Here is an 11,263-nt window from a genome sequence, read left to right as displayed (position 1 = left end):
AGGGGACGCGGCTGTGCTCAAGTTTGTCTGCAAGGCTGTTTCTCCTGTGACAGATTGTTAAGCAACAAGTACGCGGCACGTTGAGATCTCAGATACGACAGGGACCGCCTCACAAAGACACTTTCCCATGTTGAAGGCTTCCTTTTGTGCTTTTTTTTTTTTTTTTTTTTTTTTTTTTTTTTTTTTTTTTTTTTTTTTTTTTTTTTGTCAGTCTCTGACATCCAGCTGCTGCCTCTCCTCTTCCTCTGCTCCTCATGCAGCACAGGGAGAGGAGAGCAAGGCCGTGCTGCACGATGCGCGCCCCGAGCTCGGGCAGCCTGGTGTGAGCAGAGCCTGCTTTGACCACAGATCCCTTTTTCCTACCCGCGCTGCAAACAGCGTTTGGTGCGGTGCTCTCGCTCTCCTCCTCCCGCTTTGTTGCTGGTAAAGTCTCTTACTTGATTTCTCATGCTTTGTGGGGGTTTTAGTTTGCTTCCAGCTTGTTTCTTTGAAAAATCCTTTTTTTTTCCAGGCTGAAGAAAACCGGACATTATCAACGCTTCTCTCACTTTGTTTTGTTTTGGTTTTTTCTCCCCAGAGGGTTGTGTAATCATTGGATCCTTTATTCTATGCCTGTAAATAGACAAAGGAACGAGTACAGGGAGTTTTTCAGGGGGAGCTGTTCACAATTACCTATTGAAATGACTCGCACGTGCAAACCCATTTATTCCAGCGCAGAACTATCTACCCGCCCAGATTTAGTCCTCCATCTGCTTTGAACTTACACTCTGGTTGTTGACAGTGCCTGTAAAGGTTAATTGAGAAAAAGGAAAGAAAGAGGAATGTTTGCTCAGGTAAAGCTCACTGTTTGAAGAGGCAGCTGCACCGGGACGGTTGTGGGTATAGTGAAAGCGGTCGTGTATGGGTAAACCCTGAGGCTGGGAAAAGGAGCAGTTAAAATTGGTCTGAAGAAGAGGCTGAAGAGAATTCCCAGGAGAAGAATCCTGTAGGAGATCGAGTCTAACAAAGTTAGGGTAAACTCGGGAGTTACCGTCTCCCCATCAGCCGCCAGAACCCTCTGTGCATATTGTACCTGTCCAGCATGAGGCAAACTGGGTCTGCTGGGTGACCAGAGGCCAGATGGTTTCCTTGCTCATGCTCGATGTTTCCTGCTCTGGAGTGCAGCGAATCAAAGCCATTGTTCCAGAGGGGAGAGTAACAGGAGTTTGACGTGATGAATATTCATGCGCTCGCTTCCTCCAACCTCTTTCCTCTTTCGCCATGGGAAGAGTTGGAGTGGAGAGACAGTTCTTGGCTCGCAGAGTGATGGATAAAGGTCTTGTCAGCAACTGCCTTTTTGCTAATCCTTTTTATTGTAGGACGGATGTTGGAGCTGGACTCCGCTCTCCCAACTAAGGCTCTTTAGTACGTTTTGATTTCAAGGTAGGAACTTCGGGTCTGTGCTGCAAGAAGCACGGCTGACAGGTACCAGTCAGCTCCGTAGCAACTCGTGTGGATTTTGCCAAGCCTGAGGAGTTTTGAAACAGACTGCAGAGGTCTGTTATCTGCATCCTGCAGCATCCCAAAGAGCTCTGGAGCTCCTGGCACACAGCGCCTGCCCTCTCAGCGCTCTGATGACCATCACAGATTTCCCCTCACTTGCCTCTTCTGCAGAGCATGCAGGAAATTGCAGGCCGATAAGTTAGACCAGGAGCAAGTCCTGTCCATTGTTCCTTATTGTTTGAGGATTGTTTACATCCCCTTTGTTGTTATCCCACCTCTCTGACTCTTCTCTGACCTCCCCTACTCGTTTGTGGCTTCTGCTGTCGTTTAGGGACAGTTGTTAGCAAACGTCTGGATTATAGAGCCTCATGCACGCTGTGACCTAGTCTCTGCCCTAATTTTTTTTTTTTGCTTTGTTGGTATATTCTACCTAAATCGTAGTGATAATACCCTTTATGCACAGGACTGAGTGCGCTCTCCCCCTGCGGACTCAGGAGCAAGTAATGCCGTGTTCCAGACTGGGGACGACCTGCTTGGGATCTTTTCTGTCACGCTTCCATAAAGTGTTTCTTAAAATGCAGAGACCAAATAACTTCTGAAATCATGAACCCCATCCTGAACCCGGTCCTCGTGCGTGGCTTCTTCCCAGAAGGACTCAGATCTTGATCCTGAAAAGTAGTTGAGAGTTGGTTTAAATTTACACATGAACTTGGGATTTCAAAGCTCGTGCTGGGGCAGGTGGACTCCATTTGGTGGGCAGGGCGTGCTGGGCCACTGCCGCTGCGCTTGGGGAATCTGCACCACAACCGGTGTTATTTTCAGAGGAGCACAGAGCGTCTGATAGTCTCTTCCGCTCGTGCAGAGGTGCTGCTGATGTTCACCTCCAAACACAGCGTTCTCACTGACAAGTGCATCTGAGGCCAAGCGAATCTCTCAGTGATGCTTCTCCGCGCGGGGGAACATGTGCGAGAGGCATTGGGAAAACCGAGGAAATATTTACGCTGGGAGGGGACTGTTTACAGTGCAGTTCAAACAGTTGACGTTATTTAGAGCCGCCCGTGCTATGTAAGAGTTTGCTTTTGCTCTTCTCGTGAGGGTCAGGCATAAGGGAAGGATCAAACAGGACTAGCGGGGCCGTCCTTGGACGGCGCGGAGGGTCTAACAGCTGCAGCAGGATCGGTGGTGAGAAGAATGAGCAACTGTGCTTCAGGCTCGTGGTTGAAGTCAGGGTCAGGGTGGACTCTGGGGTAGTTGTAGTGTGGGGACACCAGTGCTCGTTGGAGCTTTTGGCCCCGCTAGCTGATGTTGGGATGGGCTCGGAAGCCCAGGGGTGCTGCGGCGTGACGGGTTGTCGGTAAAGCGGAGGATAATTTAAAAATTTGGAAGCCTCTCTTGTACTGGGAGAAGGGAACACAACCGAGGTACTGATGTCATGATGTTCCGTGTGGCTGTTGAGCTGGGAATTTGCGTTCAAACTGCTTCGTGTTACAGCATCTTCCCCAGCATGCTTTGTAGGTGTACCACATATTGTTTTAATTTCAAACCAGCCTGTCTCTCTTGTTCTGTTTTTAGCATGGCTGACAAGAACAGCACCCTGAAATGCACGTTCTCTGCTCCTGGCCACAGCACCACTCTACTGCAGGGACTGGCCTCGCTCCGAGCTCAGGCTCAGCTGCTTGATGTCATCCTCACTATAAATAATGAAGTGTTTCAGGTTCATAAAGTTGTCTTGGCTGCCTGCAGTGACTATTTCAGGTGAGAATCTGATAGGGAAGCAGGCATTTTTACCTTTCCCCTTGGTTTTCCTGTTTCCCCATCCTCCCCCACCCCATCCTTCCCACCACAGCCCAAAATCACACCCTTTGAGGTCTGGTTTGCCCCATGGTGTCGGTGGGGTTACCTGCAGGTATGCTGAGGCTCCAAGCTGGTCCCTCTGCACCCAGGTGAGGTGTGTTCGACGACTGCCAATGATGTTGGTGGGTGCTCTGTGGGCTGAAGGAAACAGGCTTTTGCCCTGGAGCTGCTAGTCCAAACCTGACTTCGCTGAAACTCCTTCGTACAGGTTCTCTGGCTTGGAGCGACTTCTCTTTTGAGTGAGGGACCTTTTCTGGCAGCACCAGCAGCAGGATCAAGTGAGGGGCATGCTGGAGGCAGCGGGTGTAGGGCAGGTTCAGAACAACAGAGAAGTTGCCCTGGGTGATGTTCTAGACTGGAGGTTGTAGCGAGTACGGGTGGAGGAGGGCTGCTCAGCAGGGTTTGCACTCCCTTGATGCGTAGGTCCCTTCCTGACCCGAGCAGACTGGTTTGCTGAGCAAGTAACCAAGAGCAAGGGACTGCAGTGTCCCTTGGCACATCTCCTGTATCCCTTCGCCCACTTCTTCAGCTGCTCTGCTGATCTCCGTCTTACGTACTCACAGATTTTCTTGGCTGTTCCCTTCTCTCTCCCTTTGGTGTCAGAAACCTCCCAAGCTTTCCGCTCCCCCTAACAGCACGCAGTGAACGGTGGAGCCGATCCCCCGCAACGCTAACCGCACTGTTTGTGTTCATCAATGCTGTATGTGGGGCACTGCCGGCGAGTTTGCGCCATCGAAACATTGCTGCTGAGTCGGCTTCTTGTTCTGACTTTTGTGGTGCTGAGGAAGGTTGTCCTGGGGAATAATGGCAGAATAATCTGGCTTTTGAAAACACTCTGGTTTTGTGCAGAGGGAGGAAGGGAAGAGAGGGTGAAATTAAGGCATTTATGTAATCAGCATTTTAGAACCATAGCACTTTTTCACGGAATCACATTCTGTGTGATAATTTGTCTTCATCATGGCAACAATAACGCTTCCCTTCCCTTGTTCACGCTTGCCTCTGCGTAGCTCACGCACGAGCATACACGTCTGCATGTCTTCTGGGGCCGTTTGGTGACATGGGGTGTGTGCGGGGATTCGGCAGAATGCTCTCGTCTGCTCCATGGACAGAGAATTGCGAACAGTACCCCTGGTCACTCGCTTACAGAAAGCTCATTTCATCTGCAGATATTTCCCGATTTAGGTCATTTAGGATTTCTTGGGTTTCTGCTGGACAGTGGCAGGTTTTCCAGCCTGGTTTGGACAGGACACCTGGAACTCCCATCTTTGGACAGTGCTGCCAAGATATCCCTTACTCCTGTGGCGATGCAGAGGAGCAGGGACTGTGCAGCATTTTTTCTGACTAACTTGCACCTTAGAGCCGCTGCAGCTTCCAAAGGCAGCTCTGAGGACACAGTGCCTTTGCGATGGATTTACCTTTCCAGTGGAAAAGAGCAGGTTATCGATGGCGTAAGAAACAGCCCAGAACATGCAGGCAGTTGCCAGCAGTTTAGAAAGACTTTCTGTGATGGTCAGTATCTTCACTGAGACGTATGTGCAACAGCAGTGAGGGCTGAAGCTCCATGTCACAGCTCGTCCAGCAATCTGTTTGACTTTGGCTTCTCTGCTACTGCTCGTTGAATATTGCCCAGAGTGCAGAACTTGGTCCCTGAGCCTCCCATATATGACAAAACCTGCTGAAATTTAATGTAAACGTATCAAACCCAAACGTGCAGTGATGTCCCCATCACGCCCACAGGCCCCGTAGCTGGGAAAGGCTCCATGGGAGGGGTTTACGAGATGTCTGCGTGCAGCCCTTGGCGTGGAATGCGCTTCCTGTGGAATTTAGAAGCCTCCCAAGGAGGTGTTCCAGGGCCGAATCTCTGCGTGGCCTGGTCAGCCGATGTGCTCGCAGCTGTGCTCTAACAAAATGAGCTTTTTTTGTTGGTTTTTAATTGCCTGCCAGCCCCCTGCTGTCACACTGCAACATGACAGACGCGTTCTGAAGTGGCTGCTCTCGGGTTTTCCGAAGGTGTTGGGAATGAACCTTGGAGGGGAGGTTCTCTGGGGATTACCGAAGCCATTTGTAAGATGTGTTGCATCTGCAGTATTTAAGCCATTTCGTAGCTCGCCTGCGATGCAGTGGGCTAACAGGAATCTTTGCTGGAATCTTTGCAGGCAGGCTGAGAGGGTCGCTGAGCTTCTCATCCAGGTGCCTCCTGAAGCCTGTTCTTACTCTGTGCTCCCAAATCCTGCAGACTCACACTCTTGAGGACTGGTTACCAGTCCCTGCCGGTGCAGATCCCATTGTGTCCTTTGGGTGTTGAGTATCATGGACTCAGTGGTGTCCAGCGTCCTGCACTCCCTGCCCTGGCAGCTCTACTTAATTCTTGATGCTTTATCCTGTGGTTGGCTCTTATTTATTTATTATGCTGCTGGTAGGATTGAAAAACTTAACGTTCCAATAGCTGAATGTCACCTCTCCGTGCACTGTTCACACCTTACGTAAGGGACTGCACGCTCGAATTTCTCCTGGCCTCGATTTAGCCTTGATTTATTCGCCCCCTTCCCCATCCTTCCTAAGAGAATCAGTCTGTTTGAAAAAAAATAGAATTCTGAAGTGATGCATCATTTTACCTGTATTTAAAGGGGAAAATTTTTATTTCTGTTCTTGACCTCCAGAGCGATGTTCACGGGCGGGATGAGAGAAGCCAACCAAGATGTGATCGAACTGAAAGGTGTGTCTGCGAAAGGACTGAAACACATAATAGATTTTGCGTACAGTGCTGAGGTGACTCTTGATCTCGACTGTATCCAGGATGTGCTGGGAGCTGCTGTCTTCCTCCAGATGGTCCCTGTCGTGGAGCTCTGCGAAGAATTTCTGAAGTCCGCCATGAGCGTAGAAACGTGTCTCAATATTGGGCAGATGGCCACCACCTTCAGCCTCGCATCCCTGAAGGAATCAGTAGATGCGTTCACTTTTAGGCATTTCCTCCAGATCTCCGAGGAAGAGGATTTCCTCCACCTGCCGCTGGAGCGCCTCGTGTTCTTCCTGCAGAGCAATAAGCTGAAGAGCTGCAGTGAGATAGACCTCTTCCGTGCTGCCGTCCGCTGGCTGCAGTACGACCCGACCCGCCGTGCCAACGCCAGCCAGGTCCTCTGCCACATCCGCTTCCCGCTGATGAAGTCCTCGGAGCTGGTGGACAGCGTCCAGACCTTGGACATCATGGTAGAAGACGTCTTGTGCCGGCAATATTTGCTGGAAGCATTCAATTACCAGATCCTGCCCTTCCGCCAGCACGAGATGCAGTCCCCTCGGACCACCATCCGCTCAGACGTCCTGTCCCTCATCACCTTCGGCGGCACTCCCTACACCGACAACGACCGCACTGTGAGCTGCAAAGTCTACTACCTGCCGGACGCCAGCGTGCGCCAGTTTAAGGAGCTGACGGAGATGGAGGTGGGCAGCAGCCACTCCTGCGTGGCCGTGCTCGACAACTTTGTCTACATCGTAGGAGGGCAGCACCTGCAGTACCGGAGCGGCGAGGGAGCTGTGGATATCTGCTACCGTTACGATCCACACCTAAACCAGTGGCTGCGCATCCAGGCCATGCAGGAGAGCAGGATCCAGTTCCAGCTCAACGTCCTCCGTGGCATGGTGTATGCCACCGGTGGGAGGAACCGCTCAGGGAGCTTGGCCTCCGTGGAGAAGTATTGCCCCAAAAATAACGAGTGGACTTACGTGTGCTCCCTGAAACGCAGGACGTGGGGGCATGCCGGAGCCACGGTAGGAGACAAGCTGTACATCTCAGGTGGGTATGGCATTTCGGTGGAGGACAAAAAAGCCCTGCACTGTTACGACCCCGCCGTGGATCAGTGGGAGTTTAAAACCCCAATGAACGAGCCCAGAGTTCTGCACGCCATGGTCAGTGCAAATCAGAGGATTTACGCTCTGGGAGGCCGCATGGACCACGTTGACCGTTGTTTTGATGTGTTGGCTGTGGAATATTACGTGCCTGAAACGGACCAATGGACAACGGTGAGCCCCATGCGTGCAGGGCAGTCGGAAGCGGGCTGTTGTTTACTAGAAAAAAAGATTTATATCGTAGGAGGGTACAACTGGCATCTGAACAACGTGACAAGCATTGTGCAGGTGTATAACACAGAAACGGATGAATGGGAACGGGACCTGCATTTCCCAGAGTCTTTTGCTGGGATCGCCTGCGCTCCGGTCATCCTGCCGCAGGTAACCACCCAGAGATAGCCCTGCGCGGCGGCGGCGGCCCGGGAAACCGCCTCGTGTTGCATGTCGTCAGGATGCCATGTTGTCTCTTTGTTGTTTGCAAATGGTATTGCGAGGGAGGGAGAGAAAGAGCTTGTGTTCCCTCCTCTGTGAAGTCCCTCCTGCTCTTACGTAGCGATCTGGCACGCGGGTTCCATCAGAAGCCCTTGTCAGCTTGTTAGACTTAACAGATGTTACAGCTGGGAAAAGCTTTTCTCTTTTTTTTCTTTTCTTCGAGGGCGGGGGGGCTGCATTTTGCCGACTTTTTCATATTTTTAACAATGTCCCACACTGCAAACATCGACATCTCAGGAGTAACGAAGTACCGTGGTATGTCTAAAAGAGTTCAGCTGCGATTTTTATTAATGGTTCCAAAAATCATGGTGTGTCGCTTTTTTGGTTTTTAGCAAACAATAAAACCAAAACCTGTGTAACACACTGACCTCCAGAAGCAATAAAGGGACAGTGGGAGCTGGAGGAGCTCAGGTGCTGGATTACGAAAGCATGTTCTTGCTTTTCAAAGGTGACTTCTTGGGTTTTCCCCCTCCTAAAAGGGGAACACTTCTCCCTGCACCTCTCTGGTCTCCGTCGGTTCATCACTGCTTGGATTACTGTGCCGTGCCAGATCCCTTCCTCACCCCTCCAGACAGCAGCATGATGCTCTAGTCCAGAAACTCTCCCTTAATTGGGGCATCCAGAGTTTGCCACACTAAAGCCATGGCATTAGCTCGACGGCGTATAAACGGGCGTGATTTTTTTATAACTGCCAAAACCCCGTTTAGCTTCCCTGGCAAGAAGCGCTCCGTTCGCCTGGGCCAACCCGCTAGCGCAGAGAGCACCCGGAGTTCCCGGCTTCAGACCCCGCTGCTCTCCGATGGCTCCACCAGCGCCCGTTCACCCAGACCCTCCTCGTCCACTGAAGGAGGTGGGTGCTGTTTGCTCCTAAGCTCGAAGGTTTCCTGCCTTGACTTGTAAATAAGACTCTCGGCATCACGATCCGGTGGCAGTCCCAGGGGAACGGGATTTTGTGGTTGTTGCCAGTGGGTATTTTAAACTAAAATTCCTCTGAAGACGACTCTGTCATTGCTGTGCTTGCTGCACAGAACACTGGTACTTCCTGAACTCTCCTCCAAGCCATCTTTTCTAATTAATTTAACTGATTAATGAATGGAAGGTTTCTCTTTTTATCAGGTATTGTTTCAAGGGCTTTGTTTTGTATCTGTATGGTTGATTTTGATGTACGCATTTGATGTTTCTCTTTTTAGAGAAACTGTCGCGTTCTGCTGGTAAATAAATACTGTGCTGTAACTTTTAGAGACAACAGGACGTCTGTTTTGCTAATGAGTCCCTGAGCAGGTCAGTGTGAAGCCTGAACTCCACACCACGCATCCACTTAGAGATATTTCTCCCTAATAATGAAACTAAAGCACCTTCGGGTACGGTTCGGTGAGGGCCCACGCTCCTCGGTGAAGCTCTGCGGTCTCAGTTTGAGAAAAATGATGCCTGTTTCATCTGTTCCCATCTATTTGCTGGTTTGCCAATAATAAATTAATGAAAAGTCCTCGTTGCTGTGCAGTGCTCTGAAGTCAGTGGGCCAGCCCCGCTTCCTCGCTCCGAGGCAGTTAATTTACTCCATTCTCCATTCATTTGGTCTGGCAGAGAAGGTGGAAACACTGCCGAGCAGCTTGGCAGATAACAAGCAAGTTTTGAAAGGATGAAATGTAATTTGATACAGGCTTCAAAGTTACCGAATAATGGATTTTGTTTTTTCAGTGCTTCCATATGTTTATGAAAGGGGTGATTCCTTCGGTTGGGAACTAATGAAGGTTACTCACTTTCCTATTAGCAGAATACGAGTAAGAGTGTGTCACTCCTGCATCATCGCCTTCCTCAAACACTTCAGTCTCCTTCCCTATTTCATTGAAGCTTTCCTACCAAGAGCATTTCCCGGGCAGCTCGTGGTGCGTAGGGTGTCTAACAGCGGCGTTGTTCTGACCACGCAGCCGTAGCGCTGATAAGCCACACCACATCCAACGGCTGGAGAACCCACGCGATGACCTGAGTTGGCATCTCGTCGTGAGGATACTGGGTGTTAGTTTTCACTTTGAGCTTCTGAGGTACGTGTCTGTGTTGGGGGTAAAAGGGGAGAAGACAAATCCCTGAAAAAATTAAAAAGCATGTTTGGTCTCATGTTTAAGGCCAGCCTTGCAAAGCCAAACTTCACCTCTATGTTCGCTCGTGCGGGAGTGGCGGCTTTGCAGAGGGGAGGAGACACAAAGCCGCTGGGTGACGGTTTAAGGACAGAGCAGCTGCTGCCTGCCTGGTCCCCACGCTCCCATTCTCTGCGAAAGGCTTCCAGCTCCTTTCGCTGAGACTTGCGACAGCACGCTGCCGTGCACCACCTCTCTTTGTTACTGGAATGTTCTTTTTATGGCAAGATAAATAATGATTTTTCATGTTGTTATCTAGAACTATTCTAGCTGTTCTAAATTTAGCAGAGACCGGCTATAATATTTGTGGAAGTGTGTGTCATCCATATTGATAATAAAGTTTGTTTTCCCCTGCGAGGTCCGTTGCGGCTCTGGTTCCATGCGTAACCTGTCCGTTATCCTGGAAAGAAATGGCTTTGGTTCTTCTGCTGTCGAGGGGCTTCACATCAGTACCCGTGTGATCGTGCTGCGTGGCTGGGCTGGAGAAAACACTTTACAGATGCCCCATGTGGAGAGCAAGTGGACGGGGCTCCTCTCTTCTTCAGGAGTGAGCAAAGCCAGATGAACGTTGGACTGCGCTCGCAGTCATTTATTAGTCTCCGAGCAGCAGTAAAGGGCGTGGGGGTAAACCTGATTTGGTGCATTTTCAAACACCCTGGAGCAGGTGGGGAACAGTAAAAGCCCAGCATCGTTAGCTGTAGGTAGTTGCAGTGTGCACGTCCGTTAGGGACTCCTGCCAGGGCTGGGATAACGGCTTCTGTCTTCTCTGATGTTCTGTGGGCCTGAAATTGTACTTAAAACTATCAGGCGAGCACGAGGACTCTTGGCAGGGCACGGAGTGCCTTTTCCAGAGGTCTGTCGGCCCGGCAATCCCACCGTCGATTCTCCCCATGCTAGAACCTCGCTGCTACATGCAGACATATCCCAATCTCCGTACTGGGCTCTGGGAACTTTAGTGGTGGTGGAAAATGTCCTGCCTTGTATTTACGATGAATGACAGCGCTCGGTACCTGGGTGCTGATTTAAAACGATGCTACGCATCAGAACTGCTTGGGACCTCTTGTGAGCCACATCAAACTGAGACAGACGGTTCCACTTCCCCGTCTGCGATAAGGTCTTTAGTTGCTGAAACTCTCCAAACTTTAGGGACATTTATCATGCTGGGCTTATTGAAGCCAGACTGCTGTCAGAATAAATAAAACATGTTTCCCAGTGCAACTCTAATTATGATTTTTAGCCAGTTGTGTAATGTGCAGAACTTTATTTACAATAAATCTTCCAGTTGGTTGCATAAATGAATGAGATTTCATCACTTGTGACTCGAGGACCAGGAGAAGTTAATGTGGCTGAATAAATTCGGTCTAGCCTGCGTGTGTTGGCGTGTCGGGCGCGCGAGGAGCAGGGCCGGCTGGTGCTGTCCTCTGAAGGGCTCGGCTCTCTCCAGCCCCACCTGGGAG

At 50.4% G+C, this 11,263-nt stretch overlaps 1 protein-coding gene across 1 annotated transcript; it reads left to right on the top strand.

The window, feature by feature from the left end:
- The first annotated feature begins 3,055 nt into the window (after nucleotides 1–3,055).
- Nucleotides 3,056–7,578, top strand: KLHL26 (kelch-like family member 26). The gene is made up of 2 exons (XM_010137958.1): nucleotides 3,056–3,237; nucleotides 5,997–7,578. The coding sequence occupies exons 1-2, from the start codon at nucleotides 3,056–3,058 to the stop codon at nucleotides 7,576–7,578; spliced, it is 1,764 nt and encodes a 587-aa protein (XP_010136260.1).
- Nucleotides 7,579–11,263: the final 3,685 nt, after the last annotated feature.

Source organism: Buceros rhinoceros, unplaced genomic scaffold (assembly GCF_000710305.1).
Source record: "Buceros rhinoceros silvestris isolate BGI_N320 unplaced genomic scaffold, ASM71030v1 scaffold7736, whole genome shotgun sequence".
NCBI classification, from domain to species: Eukaryota; Metazoa; Chordata; class Aves; order Bucerotiformes; family Bucerotidae; genus Buceros; species Buceros rhinoceros.
Note: the sequence above shows the minus strand (reverse complement) of the source record. Positions and strands in the feature narration are given on the sequence as shown.

Excerpts from the sequence above, each read along its gene's own strand:
- KLHL26 (XM_010137958.1), top strand. The coding sequence starts at position 3,056 with ATGGCTGACAAGAACAGCACCCTGAAATGCACGTTCTCTGCTCCTGGC. Across the intron at positions 3,238-5,996 it reads GCCTGCAGTGACTATTTCAG|AGCGATGTTCACGGGCGGGA; the intron begins GTGAGAATCTGA and ends CTTGACCTCCAG.